This window comes from Dryobates pubescens, chromosome 35, assembly GCF_014839835.1.
Source record: "Dryobates pubescens isolate bDryPub1 chromosome 35, bDryPub1.pri, whole genome shotgun sequence".
Lineage (NCBI taxonomy): Eukaryota > Metazoa > Chordata > Aves > Piciformes > Picidae > Dryobates > Dryobates pubescens.
The window spans coordinates 4,516,618-4,534,439 of record NC_071646.1 but is presented as its reverse complement, the minus strand read 5'-3'; the positions used below and the strand labels follow the sequence as shown (position 1 = coordinate 4,534,439).

At 48.5% G+C, this 17,822-nt stretch overlaps 1 protein-coding gene across 1 annotated transcript; it reads right to left on the bottom strand.

Moving 5' to 3' along the window:
* Positions 1 to 484: 484 nt before the first annotated feature.
* On the bottom strand, positions 485 to 17,374 carry LOC104296315 (leucine-rich repeats and immunoglobulin-like domains protein 2). The gene is made up of 16 exons (XM_054176350.1): positions 17,300 to 17,374; positions 16,648 to 16,782; positions 16,048 to 16,191; positions 15,760 to 15,903; positions 14,946 to 15,089; positions 14,582 to 14,725; positions 11,161 to 11,241; positions 10,493 to 10,564; positions 10,298 to 10,366; positions 8,612 to 8,778; positions 6,449 to 6,769; positions 5,285 to 5,566; positions 3,387 to 3,836; positions 2,735 to 2,884; positions 1,524 to 1,805; positions 485 to 900 (listed from the first exon to the last, which is right to left on the bottom strand). Exons 1-16 carry the CDS (start codon positions 17,368 to 17,370, stop codon positions 671 to 673), a joined length of 2,886 nt encoding a protein of 961 aa, XP_054032325.1. The 5' UTR covers positions 17,371 to 17,374; the 3' UTR covers positions 485 to 670.
* Between the last annotated feature and the right edge of the window lie 448 nt (positions 17,375 to 17,822).

The following is a 17,822-nucleotide window of genomic DNA, read 5'->3' as shown; positions in this document are numbered from 1 at the left end:
AGGAGCACAAAGCTGGCCAAGAGCTTCATGCTCACAGCCACTGGGGAATTCCATGAGGAGGCCCTGGACACTTGCTTCCCAGCAGCCAATGCAGTGTGACACAGCTATGCATCCTGGAGAGATTCCCAAAGCATGCAACAGCACAAAGGCTGCTTCCAGCATCAGAGGATCAGTGGTTCAACGCTGCTCTCGCAGGCAGCACTAAGTGCTCCCTGCTGCACACTCCCACCTGTCACCACAAGGGGTAATGGATGGAAGCTGCAGCACAGGAGGTTCCACCTCAACATGAGGAGGAACTTCTTCACTGTGAGGGGCACAGAGCACTGGAACAGGCTGCCCAGAGAGGTTGTGGAGTCTCCTTCTCTGGAGACTTTCCAGCCCCATCTGGATGTGTTCCTGTGCGACCTGTGCTGGATTCTATGCTCCTGCTCTGGCAGGGGGGTTGGACTTGTTGATCTTCAAAGGTCCCTTCCAACCCCTAACATCCTGTGCACACAGAAATGCAAGAAGGGCAGGTGCCACCTCCTCCTGGAGAGCCCAGCTCTGCTGAACGGGGCTGGGACTGCAGACACAGGGACACGAGGGGAGGGTCTTTGGCCTTGGGCTAAGTCCTGAGGTAGTAAATACAAGTCAGTGGAGAGGGACTGGATTGAAGGCTTCACCGAGTGTCTTACGTGGTGTCACTGTGGTCACGAATGCTCCGTGTCCTGCTAAAGTCCAGGTGATGCTCCCGCAGCCTGGGGCAGGGCCGGGGGGAAGCAGCCGGCTCCCGCTCGCCCTCGGCCAGCCCCTCGCCGCGCAGCGCTCGGGGGGGCTCCCGGGCTGCCTGCTGGTGCAGGAAGTGAGAGTGAGAGAGAGCCAGGTCCTTGTTCACTCCCCACAGAGGCAGCTGAAAGGGTTCTGAGGAAGAAAATACAGAAGGTGAACAGGAGTCAGTCGATGGTAAAGACACCCAAAGCTTTCTGAGTGGTGTGACTCAGCCCTGAGAGTCTCGGAGGTTATTGCGAGCATGTTTTACTGGGTTTTCTCCCAGGAACAACTCAGTTCCAGAGTGAATTCTTGAAAGCCTGCCTGGAAGAAAGTCAAGGTAAACACAAGCAATTTACCCCCCCAAAAAAGAGAAACCCAGCAAAATTTTTGGAGCCCTTTACTCAGGCCAGCTCTAACAGGAGGGCTGCTTGATTTTTCTTACATGGAGATTTAACTCTTGGCCCATAGAGGGCCTTGAGGTACATGGCAGAGGCTCACCCACGTTCCACAAGCTACAGATGAGCTGCAGGTGAATAACTACCCCCTTTTTAACGTCACTCTGCAACTCTTGGGCACCAGATGAAAGCTGAGAACCAGTGCTGAGAAGAGGTGGGGTACAAACAGTGAATTACTCCACAAACTGTGCTCACTTGAAGGATTGGCTGAGTGTGAATAGTAAAGAGAGCACAAAGATGACCAGGGGAATGAGACCTTCCAGCACAAGGACTTACCAGGGAACACAAGGCAACCAATAAGGAAAAGGAGCCACTCACCATTCACCTGCTGGGAGGAGATTTTCTTTTCACTGATTTTGTCATGGTTGGTGAGGAAGACAGACATGTCCCTGTCTGCCAAGAGATTGTCAAGAGCACTGGTTTCATGCTGGGCACGTGCTGGGTACATTTCCTTTGGCACCTGCACCATGAGATTAGGGAGAGCTGGATCCAGGGGGTCCTCCTCTGTGATGTAGGCATAGGGACAGTACTCTCGTGTCCTGGAGTAGATGTTTGCATTGTCATAGCAGTCTGAGCAGATCACCAACGGTGCTGCACCACCTGAGAAACAATGGGAAAGCAAAAATACTCTCAAAAGAGTGCCTTGGTACCAGACTGGCACCCTGTGTGCCAACACACCTCAGACCAGACCACGGGGTCATTATGAGGAGCTGCTGCTCAATTCCTTCCTCTACAGACTCTGTGCAGCAGGACTGCAGCCTAGAGGGAGTGGACCATGATTAGATGGGGAAAATGTACACCAAAGGATCTCCTGGGCAAACCAGCCTCTGTCAGGGTTGGAAGGCTCCTCAGCATTTGGGAGGTGAAAAAAAATCCTGTCTCCCTAGACTCATTGTCACAAATATCCTGAGAAGTTTCCCTACCTCATCCCTACCTTTGCTTCTGACTGCAGCAGGCAGACTGCACGTCTGGCAGAGGCAGGAGGTTTATGCCAAGGACAAAAGTCACCTTCCAAGAGAATTTAGTTTCCATCTCCTTTGCCTGGACTCTTGAGATGACAAAGGAAAGAAACAGCAGAGAAATCTACCTTGACATTTAACCTTGGAACTCTCTAATGGCATCACCACCTTGCTGCACAGATCACAGGCTCTGAATCAAAGAGCCTCCAGAGGGACCTGCACTGCTCTGGCACCTGAAGGACAGCAGTCAAGACACTTACTCACAAAGGCTCTTGTGGAGAATGTGAGCCCAGATGTTGCTGGACCAAAGATGAAATGAAGCAGAGGGAATGCAGAAGCCTTGACAGCAGAACAGAAACAAGCACTACAGGAAAACCAGGAGAGGCCTCAAACTCAAAAGGATCAATGGAAAATTTCAGATCAACCTGAATTCATCCCTAGGAAAAGTCACCTTTAATGTTGCCTTGCAGCACTGTGCTGCACTCTGCAGGACTGCTGCCAGCTCTGGGGATGGGACTGAGCACCAGCATCTGCTGGAGCACCAGCAGAACACGTGAGGGCTTTGCTTACCATCTGTGCCTTTATGCACGTAGCTGCCGGCTGGAGGCATGAGCTGCTGATGGCTGCCTGCCTCCGAGGTGCTGTAGCCTTCCTGAGGCTCTGACAGAGTTCCCTGGGAGGACAGATAGCTGGGAATGTCTGCAGGCAGGTTCATCTCCTCTGCAAGGCAGAATTAACAAGTGTGAAGATGATCCACAGGAACAAAGACCCCATCACCTAGAATTTCAGCCCACATGCAGTTAGCTTTTTTCCCCCCCCACTCCCTCAGCCATTAAAATAAATCCATGCAGCAGGTTCAGCTCCAGCAGAGCCAGAAAGGCTATTTACAGACATTCTTCCAGCTCCTGAAAATATCTCTGAGTTTATTCAGCATTTATTTCCAAACTTTACTATTCTCCTTTAAACACAAGAACAAACCTAGTCTGTAAGGAATTAAAAACAAAGCAAAACATAAAACCCACACCAAACACACTTCTGACAAGCCAAACCCCCTCTAAACTGAAGGAATTTGAGCAAATGAAGGGATTTGAGCAAATCCCTTCAGAGCTTTCAGAAGGCAGTAACCAGCCCTTCAGCCTGTGATGAACCCAGCAAGTTCACTGCTCTTAACAGGTGTTTGGGATTAAAACCAGAGCCGAGGAGTGCTGCTGCTGCACCTCACCTGTGTTAGTGATGCTGTAATCCTCACTCTTCCTTCTCATGTGGTAGATGACAATAACCCACACCAGGGAGGTGCCCACCACGCAGCACACCACCACGATAATCACGATGCCCACCGTGGTCCAACCATCCTCCTCGTGGGCAATGCCGCCCTGGGCAGAATCACAGTTGGGGGAAGCCAGGACATTGAGGTAAATGTGGCCCCTCTCAGTGCCCAGCGTGTTGGACATGATGCAGGTGTACTTCCCAGCGTCCTCCAGCCCAGCATCCACGATGATCAGCAGCTGGTTTGCCGCAGCGAAGAAATGCCTCTCGGTGACAGCCAGAGGGCCGTCGTCCTTCGTCCAGTTGAGGCGAGGGGCAGGGCTGCCACCAGCGATGCACTGCAGCACTGCAGTCTCCCCTCGGGTTACTGTCCTGTCCTCCAGGGGCCTCACAAAAGAAGGAGTTTCTGTGACAGTAGGGAAAACAAAAACAAGCAAAACACAGACCTTAAGATGGATATAGAATCACAGGATCAATAAGGTTGGAAAAGACCTCAGAGATCATCAAGTCCAACCTGGCACCCAACACCTCCTGACTACTAAACCATGGCACCAAGTGCCACATCCAATCTCCTCTTGAACACCTCCAGGGATGGGGACTCCACCACCTCCCTGGGCAGCACATTCCAAAGGCTGCCAACTCTCTCTGGGAAGAACTTTCTCCTCACCTCCAGCCTAAACTTCCCCTGGCACAGCTTGAGACTGTGTCCTCTTGTTCTGGTGCTGATTGTCTGGGAGAAGAGACCAATCCCCTCCTGGCTACAACCTCCCTTCAGGGAGCTGTAGAGAGCAATGAGGTCTCCCCTGAGCCTCCTCTTCTCCAGGCTAAACAATCCCAGCTCCCTCAGCCTCTCCTCGTAGGGCTTGTGCTCAAGGCCTCTCCCCAGCCTCGTTGCCCTTCTCTGGAGGGCAATACAAACTATAGCACAGGAGGTTCCACCTCAACATGAGGAACTTCTTCACTGTGAGGGGCACAGAGCCCTGGAACAGGCTGCCCAGAGAGGTTGTGGAGTCTCCTTCACTGGAGGCTTTCAAGACCCATCTGGATATGTTCCTGTGCAACCTGTACTGGATTCTGTGGTCCTGCTCTGGCAGCGGGGTTGGACTTGCCGATCTTTGAAGGTCTCTTCCAACTCCTAATGTCCTATGATCCTATGATCTGCACTGAGCAGCACCAGTGGCTGCTCCCTGATAGTTAAAAATCTCATCTTACATAACCTGAGCCTAAACTTGAGCAAGGAAACCCAGATTTGGGGCATTCTGTGAGTTCAGCTCTTCTGTGGATCACTGCAGCAAGTGCAGGTAGAGCAAACAGCCTCCAAATCAGGCCAGACAAAGTCTGCTTCATGCACTTCAATGACCATGATATTAAGTCAGCATCATCAGCAAACACTGCACTCTATCAGGAAGTGTCCTTCCATTATCACTCAGCACAGTTCACGCTACCTTAGTGATTGGTTTTGCTCTGAGGCTACCCAAGTTCTGCTTAGTCCACACTGCTGGAGTGAGGCAATGCCTCATTCCCCTCCTGTGAAGGTCACACTAACTTCCCATGTCAGCACAGACACTCAGCTTCTGAGGCTCCACTGTTCAAACACCATGTCAGATGCTGCTCTTGGTGCCTTCACTTCATTCTTCATCGCTCCAGCTTGCTCCTTACAGCTAAACCCCAGAGCCACACTCCCGCTAGGGTTGGAAGGGACCTCAAGGATAGTCCAGTTCCAACCCCCCTGCCATGGGCAGGGACACCTCACACTACAGCAGGTTGCTCAGAGCCACATCCAGCCTGGCCTCCAGGGATGGGGCTTCTACCACCTCCCTGGGGAAGCTGTTCACAGGCTAGCACAGCACTCACCCAGCACGGTCAGTGTGGCATTTGCTGACAGCCCCCCTGCGGTGTTCTGTGCCATGCAGCTGTAGATGCCCATGTCTTCTATTTTGACATTTGCAATGAAGAACACATCATCCTCAGGCATGACATGCATCCTCCTCTCCCTGGCAGCAGGGAAGTCTGTGCCACCATCTTTCTGCCAGGAGATCTGGGGTGTGGGGTGGCCCTCTGCAGCGCACTCCAGCCGGGCCATGGCCCCAGTGCGGATGGTGAGGTCCATGGGGGTTTTCAGGAAAGATGGTAGCTCTGGATCAAAGGAGACAAGTTTCAGTGTTTTCACCATGAGGGAAGAAGCAGCAAAAGCTGCACAGCACAGAAAGTATCTGGAAACAAATCAATCTGAGCCACACATGCAGTTTTCCCCAGGAGAAAGGGGCAGATTCTCCTTGACTGCACAAATTGTCAGCAGTCATCAACCAGAAGCCTGTCCTCCAGATTTAAATAGGCTTGAGGCTTTCTACAGGATTCACTGAAGATGATCTGAAGGACAACATTTCTCATGGGAAAAAGGCAGGGAAAAGCTTCAGTCTTCCTCATAAGCCCTTTGCCACACTTTCCTTCCTGGCAGCAGGGAAAGTGAGCATCCAGCTCCTCACCCCAAGCCTGCACCACCTGCTCTGGACAAGGGAGAGCAACACAGGCAGCTCTGCTCTCTGATGCTGCAGGCACCAGTGGCCTACTGACTGATGTGAACACTCACATGGCTCCCACTCCCCTCAACCAAAATTAATAACACAAAGGACCTTGCAAGTGAATGTTTGGCCTTTGTTTCCAGTTGATGCAGTCGTTTTTAGCTCGATCTTTCCTAGCTTTACAGGCACACGGTCAAGGTGCTTGGTGCTGAAGAGACAGCAGAGGGAGCTTTTAGTTTAAGAGACTTCTACCTCCGTGCAACTGCAGCAGCTGACCGGGTTAGAAAGGCAGCATGGAAGATTCCTGCCCCTTTTGAAATGGGAGCAGGCTTTTCACCCACAAAAAGAATCACTTCTGCTTCCTCACAAGACGTTTGATACTTCTAAATAGCAGTGAGGCTGTCTTTGGGCCAGCTCTGGTGAAAAACAGACTAGTAGCCATTTAAATAAAGCTGTGGGATCAAAGTGCTTCTCCTTTGTTACCCTTACTGCTTACCATTGACAGTCAGCTTGGCTTTGTTGGAGTAGTTGGAGCCGAAGTGATTGGTGACAATGCACTGATACTTCCCTTCATCAGTGAAATTCACATTGGAAAGGTGCAGGACTGTGGTGTACTCAACCACCTCACCACCTTGCTGCTGGTATCTGGCAAAATTCTCCACCTCTGCATCATACAACACTTCACTGTCCTTACGCCAGGCCGTGGACATGGGGGAGTCACTGCTGCTGACGGCAGTGCAGGTCAGAGTCACGTTCATGCCTCGCAGGGCAACTGTGGTCTCAGGATGCACTCTGATCTGGGGCTTGGGGAAGTTGTCTGAAAAGCACAGCACACAGATTAGTTACTTTCCTCTCCACCTTGCAGTTAATAGTGCAAGAAAACTCGTTCCAAAGAGCAGAGAGCTGGGAAGAGTCCTGCCTGAGGTGCATGCATTCAGCTGTTTCCTGCTAGAAATGAGAAAGAGAGATTGGCCATTGGAATGGGCTGCCCAGGGAGGTGGTGGAGTCACTCTCACTGGAAGTGTTTAAGAGGAGACTAGATGAGGCACTTGGTGCCATGGTTTAGTTGATTAGATGGTGTTGGGTGATAGGTTGGACTTGATGATCTCAAAGGTCTCTTCCAACCTGGTTAATTGTAATTCTAAATGAAGCTGTGAAAGAGGATTAGAATCACAGGCAGACAGAGTAAGCACTGAAACAGTGGAGAAGTGTGGTGTGAGCAGAGCCCTGTACCCTGTACCACTGCCTGGAACTGGCTACATTTAGATTGCACCAAAGCCATGCTCAGCTGAAGAGCGTTTTATGAAGGGCTGAGAATCACTTTCAGGTAGTTCAGATATCCTGAAAAGCCTCCAAGTTCTACAAACACAAAGCAGAGTGAAGTGCCAGCTTGCCCTCTCTCATCCCACTGGATAAGTTCTTTCAGTACCAATTATTTCAGCAGAGACACTCACAGGCACACACAGAATCAGTGTCAGGCACCATGGTGGTGGCAGAGGAATGGACAAGTGGGTGCTTGCTCCTACATGAGGATTATTGTAGCCTTACCAAGAGAATGAAAGGATTGTGTACACACCAGCAATGCTCAGACTGCTCACCCCAAAAATGGAACACCCAGGCCTGTGCCAGGCCTGCCACAGGCTTCACACATGATTCTGGGCAGAGTCTCTGTTCTCCATCTCACAGTTTGGTTCACAAAAATAAACAGGCTTATGTCTGTGGTGGCAAAGACCAGATAGGTATTACAGGTATGGAACATCAGAAAATCATGGAATCATAGACTCAACCAGGTTGGAAAAGACCTCAGAGACCATCAAGTCCAACCTGTCACCCAATATCTAACACCTCCTGACAACTAAACCATGGCTTCAAGTGCCACGTCCAATCCCCTCTTGAACACCTCCAGGGATGGGGACTCCACCACCTCCCTGGGCAGCACATTCCAAAGGCTACCAACTCTCTCTGGGAAGAACCTTCTCCTCACCTCCAGCCTAAACCTCCCCTGGCACAGCTTGAGACTGTGTCCTCTTGTTCTGGTGCTGCTTGCCTGGGAGAAGAGACCAATCCCCACTTGGCTACAGCCTCCCTTCAGGTAGTTGTAGACAGCAAGAAGGTCTCCCCTGAGCCTCCTCTTCTCCAGGCTAAGCAGCCCCAGATCCCTCAGCCTCTCCTCATAGGGCTCCAGACCCCTCTCCAGTCTTGTTGCCCTTCTCTGGACACATTAATGTGTCTCAATGTCCTTCTTACATTGAGCAGCCCAGAATTGGCCATGGTACTCGAAATGTGGCAGAGTATCAACTCCTCTACTCTTACTGGTATGGACAAGAACCAGAAAGGAAGTGTCCAGCAGCTCTTCCAAAGCTGAAGACGTTCACCAGCAGAGAGAATGGCAGCAAACTCAGTTTTTAATAGTGACCTAAATGAAAATCGATGCAGTCTCCTTGAACCACTCCCTCAGGTTAGCTTCAGTGCTCAGACACAACAGAACAAAGAGAAAGAGCCTGAAATCCCAAGCTCCAAAGCAGAGCCAGTGACGCGCACAGGTGCCAAGACACACACAGCCCGATCTCGGCGAGGTACCCAGCAGAGATTTGTGTCCCCAAGTTTGGGGGGACACAAAGCCATTAAAAAAAATAATAAAAAAAATAAGAATACAAACCACAGACAAAGTCATCAGGGTCCACACTGAGAAGGTTTTGTCCTGCTAACCACTCGGGATGAGCGCAGCTAACATTCACTGTGGCCTGCTGGAACCGGCTGGCGGTGAGCCACTGCGGCAGCCATTTCAGCTGGCAATCACAAAGCAAGCTGCTGGTGTTCAAAACTCTGCACAAAACCCAAAGATCAAAGAGGGGTGATTAAAAGTGTTGTGCCCTTTCCCATTCCCACCCTGTGATTTCCAGGCAGCAAAACAAAGCACAGACATTTAGCACGTTCAAGACGCACAATATTCTTCTTCTTGTGTTTTTTTGTTTAACGCCTCTGGGGTGATTTATTCTGAAAGGTCAGAAACAACCAGAAGAGCCTCTCCTCTGTGGCAGCATTAGAGCCTGACATTTCCTACTTGCATTTCTTCTTCATTCTGAAGGAAATAACCTTGGGTTTTCAATTTCTATGATAAATATTAAACCTTTGTTTTGTGGGGGGGGGGTTTGGACAATTATTCCATCCCTCGATCAAGGCGCTCCCCAAAAGAGCCCTGGCAAAGCAGCTCTGTGTCTTCAGACAAAGCACACCTGCTGTTACAAATGGGAGCCCTCAACACTCCTCTTGATGGCAGCTAATAAATGTTTCAGGATTGATGTGCATTTCTTTCATGCAGGTACCTCATGCAGATTGCCTTTGTGGAGCAGAGAAACAACTGCAAACAAGTGTGGGGCGCTCTCCTCCCCGCCACCTGCTCTCCAGGTTTCCTCCCTGTCAGGTAGGAGCATGGCTGACTGGAGAAAGTCTGATGGTTTCACAGGCTCACAGATGTTAGGGCTTGGAGGGACCTTGAAAGATCACCCACAGTCCAACTCCCCCTGCCAGAGCAGGGCCTCCTTGAGAAGGTCACTGATCTGCCACCAGTGAATCCAGCAGCGGGGAGGAGAGGCAAGCAAAGCAAGGCTCCACCCTGCTCTTTGCCCACACGTACCAACCATCCCTCAGTTTTAAGAGGCATCAGAGGAAGCAAGGAAAGCCTTGTCCTCAACACCAAAAATACCTCCTCAAACTGGCAGATCTTGCAGACTAAGCCCATCTGGCTAAGAGTAACTAATTGACTAACAGTTTTAAACCAGATTACATGAGATTCAGAGACTTTATCTCAGAGATGCCTGCCTTACAGCAGGATTAGGCTTGGGTGTGAAGGTCACTTCACATTAGAATGGCTGAAGATCACAAGAGCCTCCAGTAGCTTAAGCATCTGCTGAGCAAGTCAGAATTGTTGTCTTGCTGTGAATTTTAAAGCCTTTCCTTAGCCCCCTCTCCCCCCCCAAAAAACCAAGGGAGGACAAAATGTAGGGTTGGCAGACCCTTCTGAGACAATTCCTGGTGAGTTCTCCCTCTTGTGCAGTCCACAAGCAGCAAGATTTGCTTGCTGCAGAACCACAATATATGAAAAACTGACTGGTTCCACACTGCAGGAGAAAAACATTTCCTACTAATCACAACTAAGGAGATGGAGATTTTAATCAAACCTTAAACCCAAGCATACTGCTACCAACTCTGTGCAGATTATTTACCAGCATTGCTTTGAGTATTTAGAGACCAAAGCAGACTACAGTCAAATTCAGCCAACCCTCCAGTGGCTGAAGGGTTCTTTACAAGGCAGGACTGGTAGAGAATCCATAAATGAACTTACAGCTCCTTCAGCTGAGCCTGAGCAAATGCATTCTCTTGGATGGACATTACTGCATTGTTGCTTAAATCTCTGTAAGTTAAGCAAAGAGAACAACAATGGGTCAGGATGATTTCATGGGCTACCTTCAGTTATACTCTTCAAGATCTGACAGAGAATGCAGGACTGAAATAATTAGAAGTTCTGCAAAGTACTTACAGATGTTCAAGTCCTTCCAGACCAGAGAATGCTTTCTTGGTAATTGACTTAATCTGGTTTCCTTGCAAGATTCTGAAAGATAAAGCCCCCCCCAAACCAGAGACCAGTTAATGTGTTCACAAATAAGACCCACAGGAAGTTCCCTGTGATGCTTTACTATGGTTTTTTCTAATCCCAGCTGAGCTAAAAGACCAAATACTAGGTTTGTTTTTAGCTTAAAGACCCTGTTTCTCAAGAACAGGCTTTCCTTTTCATTCTTAACTTCTCTGGCACTGAATGAGGAGTGCAAAGCCTAGGTACTGAAAAGCTGCTAAGTCAACAGTGGTCCCTATTTGATCAAAAATACTTTAGTTGCTTTGGGGTTTGTTTTTAATAAGCAGCACAAGAAGTGACCAGGACTGGGCTAGTCAACAAGAAATGCAGTCAAATACTGATGCTGAGTTCCTTCAGGTTGGTGTGGCAAGGTGACACAGATTCCATTCTCCTGAGCATGGAACCCAAGCTGCAGCACACAGCTGGAAACCCAGCACAGCTGGAAACCCAGCACAGCTGCCAGCTAGGAAGGCTTTCTGTCTCTGGCCACCAATCTACAGTTACTTAGCATTTTGCACTCTCCCTCCCCTCTGTGAGCCTGGGAGGTGTTGTCATCAGTGGTCTGGGATACATACAATTTATCCAGCCTGCTGAGTCCCACAAATGCTTCATTTGCATCTTCCATGGCCCAGGAGATCTCGTTGTTCCTCAAGTCCCTGCAAGAGAAGAGCTTTCTTACAAAGAAGCCTTTTAACAGCATCATGAGCACTACCAGTGGGGAGCAAGGGAGGAGAACCAACTGCTGTGCTGGCCAGCTCTGATGTTCTGACACAGGGTCACCTGGGAGGTCTCAAGTCTTTTGTAACACTAAGCTTCTCAGAAGATGGATTTCCCATTCCAGAGATGGAAAAAAAAGAATTGTTGGAGATCAGTGCTGCAGAAAGAACCACAAAGTCTGCAGTCCAGACCCCTTGATGTGGTACTGAAGGAGAGACCCAGACTGAGAGCACTTGTCATGTGCTGGGCTGTTCCCCAGGAGCTGGGAGAGGCTCCTGAGGCAAGCTGGTTCATGTAAGTGAATTAACCAACACACCACAGCATTCATCTTCCCGGCTAACAGGCTTATAACTGCATTAGCATATTAAGAGATTACACACAGGTTACAGTGTCAGGCTGCCAGGCACAAAGTGGTAGGTTTTCAGAATGAAGTTGATATTCTGCTCCCAAATCTTGTTACCAGCTAATGGGATTTCTGATTGACCTCTGCACAGCCCCTCGGCCCCTCACGTAGGAGGGCAGCCTGAACAGCCAAAGTAATACAGCAATATGGATCATGAGAGAGGAGGAGGAATTAATCCAGTGGCAGTTTTAGCTTGAAGGGCATAGGTTGAGCCAGGAGTTTCTGTCAACATCATCTCTTTTGCTGTCACAGGGCATGGAAGGCCCTGCAGAGGAAGGTTTAAAGCAAAGTGCTCCTGCACTGCACCTTCCTAGTACCACTGCTTCAGCTTGATGGAGCTTCCAAACAAGTTACCTGGCCCAGAGAGCCAGCTACATATACAGGCAACTGAATACATCATCTCATCTCTTGGACAATACCCTACTCAATTCAGTAGATCACTTGGAGCTGTGGGGTGTGAATCATAGAGGTCAGGAATCAACAAGTCCAAGCATCAACCCAGCACCACCACATGAACTAAACCCTGTCCCCAAGTGCCATGGCCACAGGTTTCTTGAACCCCTCTAAGGATGGCATATCCACCACCTCCCTGGGCAGCCTGTTCCAATGTCTGACCACTCTTTGAATACAAAGATATATTTCAGGCTGTTCTGTGTAGGCTGTCCAAGAAAACTGATTTATTGGTGAGAGAAACAACTCTGGGTCATAGAATGGGTTGGGTTGGAAGGAACCTCCAGAGGTCACCTAGTCCAGTGGCTAGGAGTAAGTTCCAAATCAACATTCAGAGGCTTCTCAGTTTCCTGAACAGAGAGGTGGAATTTTCTTCTCCAGACTGGAACCTCAGCATCTCCTTGATGTTTGGTTTTTTTCCTTCATTATCTCTGTCTGTAAATTTCAATCCTTACTAAAAGTAGGCAAAGAGCTCATTGATTCCTCTCTCCTGTATGAGGAGTCAGTTCAGCTGGTCTTTAATTAGAAAGATGGTGGGAATAGGTTTGTGAGGAGACAAGCTTTAGGGTAAAGAATCCAGCCCTAGGGCTATTGCAGAGGTGGTGTTAGGACAAAGAGAAATGATGCTGAACTCTGTCCACATAGTTTGGAACCTGTGTGTACAAAGGCAGTCATCCCTGCTTGGGCTTGATCTACTGAATTGAGTAGGTTATTGTCCTGCAAGAGACTGGAGGGACCAAGCTCCAGGACACTGCCAGTGGTAAAACATTATTTTCCTCTTTCTCCCACTTTGAAACAGGCGTGGAAGACACCAGGCAGCAGTCAGTTCCACAATTCATACACACACACTTTAAAGATTAGGACAGAAAGGATTCCATGATTCATGCATCGCAAGCTCTTAACAAACACAGCCTTGATATTTGCTCACATTTAAGTTTCTCCTCCTTTGAAATTGTTGGAGGCAAGCTACTCAACATGGATGTGATTTGGGTTTGAGTTGCCAATTCTTGTGACTTGAAACTTGTTGCTAGAATTGTCTCCAGGGCTGCTTCAGAACGCTACTGTGAATGCTGGAGGGGTACTCACAGTGTTAGGGAGTAAATGTGATAACTTCAGTGCTGTTCTTAGATACACCTTTAATTCTACCTGGCTCTTATCACCTTGAGATTAGTACACACTTTGAGTTGATTCTCATTAATAAAAGCCACATTGCAGAAGAGTGGCAGGAGCTGAACAGACACTGAAATACTGATGTCAGCCTGAGCACTGAAACAACCAGTGTACAAACAACAACAGCCCTCATCCAACAGCAGCACAGGATCTCCTCTTGTTGGAATTATTTTTACACTCCACTACTCAGACCACTTAGGAAAATGAGTGAGCAGCCCCAAAGAAAAGCCCCTCATTGTGTGAGCCGGGAGCTGGCTCCTCATGCCTGGCTGGGCACGAATGCTTGGAGCCTCGTTAATCACCACTGCCCTGTCCTGAGCATTCCAGCCTCAGCCAAGGGCCAGCCTCTGGCTGCTGACACCCCTGAGGAGCCCAAGAAAACCTACTAATTAATCTGCTCTTGTTCTTTTTCATGCTACTCTAAATCCAAGAAATTAGTTTTAATTATTTCATTAAAAGGTTGCATTAAGGTTAACAGAATATGACTGCTTACATAAATCTCTCTGGTGAGTTTGCTTATTTAAGCATTTATTTAATGAACTGACAGAGGGGTTACAAACTTTCACTCCTTTCTCAACTGCCATTGTTCAGGATGATTGCTGCTGCTCTGATCTACTTGGGACACTTGTTTTTTTAAGAGCCAGGATTGAGTCTTTTCTTGTCAGAAACATCAAACAGCTGCAGCTGCCATGAAAGGTGCTGGCAGCGCAGAGCTGTGCCTCTGACAGCAGAAGGAAACCTGCTCCCTCCCGCTCACAGCCCTCAGCACACAAGCAGGGTGGGCTGAATCTCACTTCCCACAACCAAAAGGCCTCAGTGTTTGGTTCCTGAGGTTCCAACTTAACAAATCCCTCCGGGATAACAAGAGCTCCAGGTTGACCATTCACTCCACAACTGGCATTTATGCCAGCTGACTAGCCAGAACCAATATGACATAAAACTGGGCACTCACAGAACAGAATAGAATAAACCAGGTTGGGAAAGACCTTTGAGATCATCAAGTCCAACCTATCACCCAACACCATCTGATCAACTAAACCATGGCACGAAGCGCCCCAAGGCAGCTTCTTAGCACCACTAACGTGAAGTGGTTGGCTGGTTTTAGCTGAGGCAGAGCTGCGATCTCATCAGCCCCACCAGACCTGCAGGCAGGGCAGCACACAGCAACAGCAGAGCACATGCTGCAGACTCATTGTCTTTCTTTCCAAAAGCTTCCCTGCATCAAGCTGCACTGCAGTGAGGTTCTGTGCACTCACAAGGTTCGCAGGTTTGCCAGCCCTCGGAACACTCCGTCAGCGACGTGACTGATGCGGTTGTCACCCAGGTTTAGCTTCTCCAGCAAGCCAAGGCCCACGAAGGCAGACTCCTTGAGGCGAGTTAGCTGGTTGTATGACAAGTCTCTGGAAACATTGGACACACACTTTAGAGGCAAGCAGGGCAGGAATAATCACGAAGATACTATCAAACTTGATTAACTATTGTGTTTTGATGAACAGAATGCTTCTAACAGGCAGCATTACCACAGCATTTCCTCTGGTAACTCACTCCTGCTGCATGCAAGCTATCCCATCTGCTCCTGCTGCATTGCAAAACCCCAGTGAGAAGCAGCCCAGGACTCACAGCTCAGAAAGCCTTTGGCAGAACTCCCATGCATCTGGGCTGATCCTGTTAATGGCGTTCTGGCTGACGTAGAGTTGTTGCAGCGTCCGCAGCCCATACAGCCAGCCCTTGTTTACCTCTGTTAAGTTGTTATGTTCCAGTTCCCTAAGGGATTAGAAGGAAAAACATTTGCCAAATAGATAATCAATGAAACATATATTTACAAAATTTCATCTTGTGGATCTTAAAATCATTTACTGACATTTAGCCACAGGCAACACATAGTCAGAGAATCACAGGCTGTTAGGGGTTGGAAAGGACCTCCAGAGAACATGAAGTCCAACCCCAAATGCAGCACTAACTTCATTCCCCTGAAACCAGCCCTGAACTAAAGCATATGGATGAACTGAGTAACTCAGCACCAGCTGCAGTGATCCAGTGGCAGAAGCAAACTGCAATCTCTGCTCTCAGAAGGTTACTCCTTGTTACGGCTCTTCTGCTCACACTGCATGGCACAGCCCTGCAGCACCTCTGTCAAACAGCCTCACAGCAAGGAGCCAGCCCCTGCTGTGGGGAATGCAAATTCAAATCAGCAAAAGCACCTTAAAAGACTCAGAGCATCTTTAATCACCAAGTGGGAAGAAGTTGGCCAGAGCACCGCTTATCTGGCCACCTCTGGAGTAATCAGATGTGATGGCAACATAATGGGAAAACACAGCTCTGTAAACTCGCTCCCTGTGATGCTCATCTCAGCACAGCCCTGAGGCAAGGGAAGCCACACAGGACACCCCCACAGCCAGTCCCTAGAAGAAGTTCCACAACCAGGCATACTCACAGCTCTTCTATACTGCCCAGGCCAAAGAAGGCCCCATCCATCAGCCGGCTGATCCCATTGCGCTGCATTTTCAAGGACTTGAGGGATTCCAGTCCTTGGAATGTCAGACTCTCCACTGTTTTAATCCGGTTCCTCTTCAGTTCCCTTTTATAAAGAGGACATTCAAATTCTAAGACATCTTCCACCAGCAGCACTTTGTGAAAGCCAAGAGCACACACTGAGAGGAACAACACAGCAGTAACCACCATGGGGTTAAGCTTGGGGGAAAAAAAAGCCCCAGCTACTTACAGAAACTGCACGTGAGGCAATTTGAAGATCTTTGGTGGGATCACACTAATCCTGTTTCTGTTCAGCTTCACTACCATCAGAGAGCTAGATAAGTTATCAAGGCAGCCTGCTTCCAGAGTAGTTATTCTGTTGTTACTCAAATTCCTAGGAAAGGAAGAAGAAATGAGGCCCTTCAGAACTCTGCTAACTGCACAAGCACTTCAGAGCAACCACTAATTATCAGAGCTCAAGTTTCTTATGAATCACATCACAGAGCTGAGTTCTGGTTTGCCAAACTAAACCATTTCCCCCAAAGGAATCAGTGCAAGGAGATGGTTTTTACTGCATGTCCATGCTTCAGTTAGGCATGGTGAAGACACTCAGTGGTGATCTGCTCCATATGGGCAGAAGTCACTCAGTGACCTGCTGGCTGAAGTACCTGCACTTCGTCCACAGCAGTTGTTCCCTCTGCTGTGTGAGAAAGCGCAGTACAGACTGGCATGAAAAGTGCTTTAGTTCAAGCACATGTTCACTCAGTTCACAGCCACACAAGACTGCCTATGTCCAGATGAGATCTTCAACATCACTGCTGCAGAGGCAGGAATCTCAGCTCATACTCACAGGTACTTCAGCTGCATCCTTGGAAAAGAGGAAGCTTTAATTTCCGAGATAAGATTCGAACTAAGATCCAGATTTTCCAGTGAAAGGTAAACTTGGAGTTGCTCAGCATTTATTTCTGGAATGGTATTGTGCACCCTGAAAAACACCAGCAACAAGTAACAGTTACCAAAACACCCCTTCACCCTTCAAGCGGCACAGCTGCCACAGCCCCAGCAGTCTGTACGTCAACTTTATTAGCAAGCCTCTGACACGGGAGCTGCATCACACACTTCAAGGTGATAATTCCTAAAGCAATGCTGAAAGTCCAAGAGCTATTTGCCACCTCACATACTAATAGATTCAAACTCTGGGGCTGGTAGCTGGGCTGTTCCTTGTGGGAACTGTCATTCCTAGCGTGAATCCTTCCCTTTCGAAGCTGCCTGCCTTGGTTGACTGCATTTCATTGGTAATTTAGGGTGACTTGATTGTCTAACTGATTTGTATTTCTTCAAGGAGTGCTTACATAGTCCCTGAAGCACTTTAGAGGAGCAGTATTTCAAGACAAAAGCAGCAATGCTGGCAGCTACCTTTCCCTCCACAACAGGATGGAAGAGCTCAGATGGGTTCCCCCCCCTTTGGTAAAGCAGAACAAGGCAGCCAAGCTCTTACTTACAGCGAGAGGAGAGTGATATTAGAGGTTGTTTCTCCAAAATAGGGGATTTCACTCAGCTCATTGTAATTCATTTTCCTTGAAAACAAAACAAAAGGAGGTCACTGCCACTTCAGAGAGAGGAAAAGCCCTTTGTGTGCAGCAGAAATAACTCTTATCACAGAACTGAGCTAACAGTTCTGATTTGTTAATAATACTTAGTAGCTGATTTGTTAATAATACTTAGTAGCTGCCAAAACAAAAATCCTCCCCCCCAAAAGCTAAAACATTAATAATTTGAGCAATTTAAAAGCCAAGCATGCTACTTTTTACCACTCTAACAGGTGTTATTACATCTCTTTTACTTGGAATGGGCTCTCAAACAAACACAACTCCTTATTTTTTAACCAAATATTGGGGTTTTTCCCCCCATGTTTTATGAACAGGTTTTCTGCTCACAAAGCCCCAGTCTTGTGCATGAAATGTGCTGCCAACACAGCATCCATTTTCAATTAGCTGGCACTGAATATTTCTGTGAGCCAGAGCA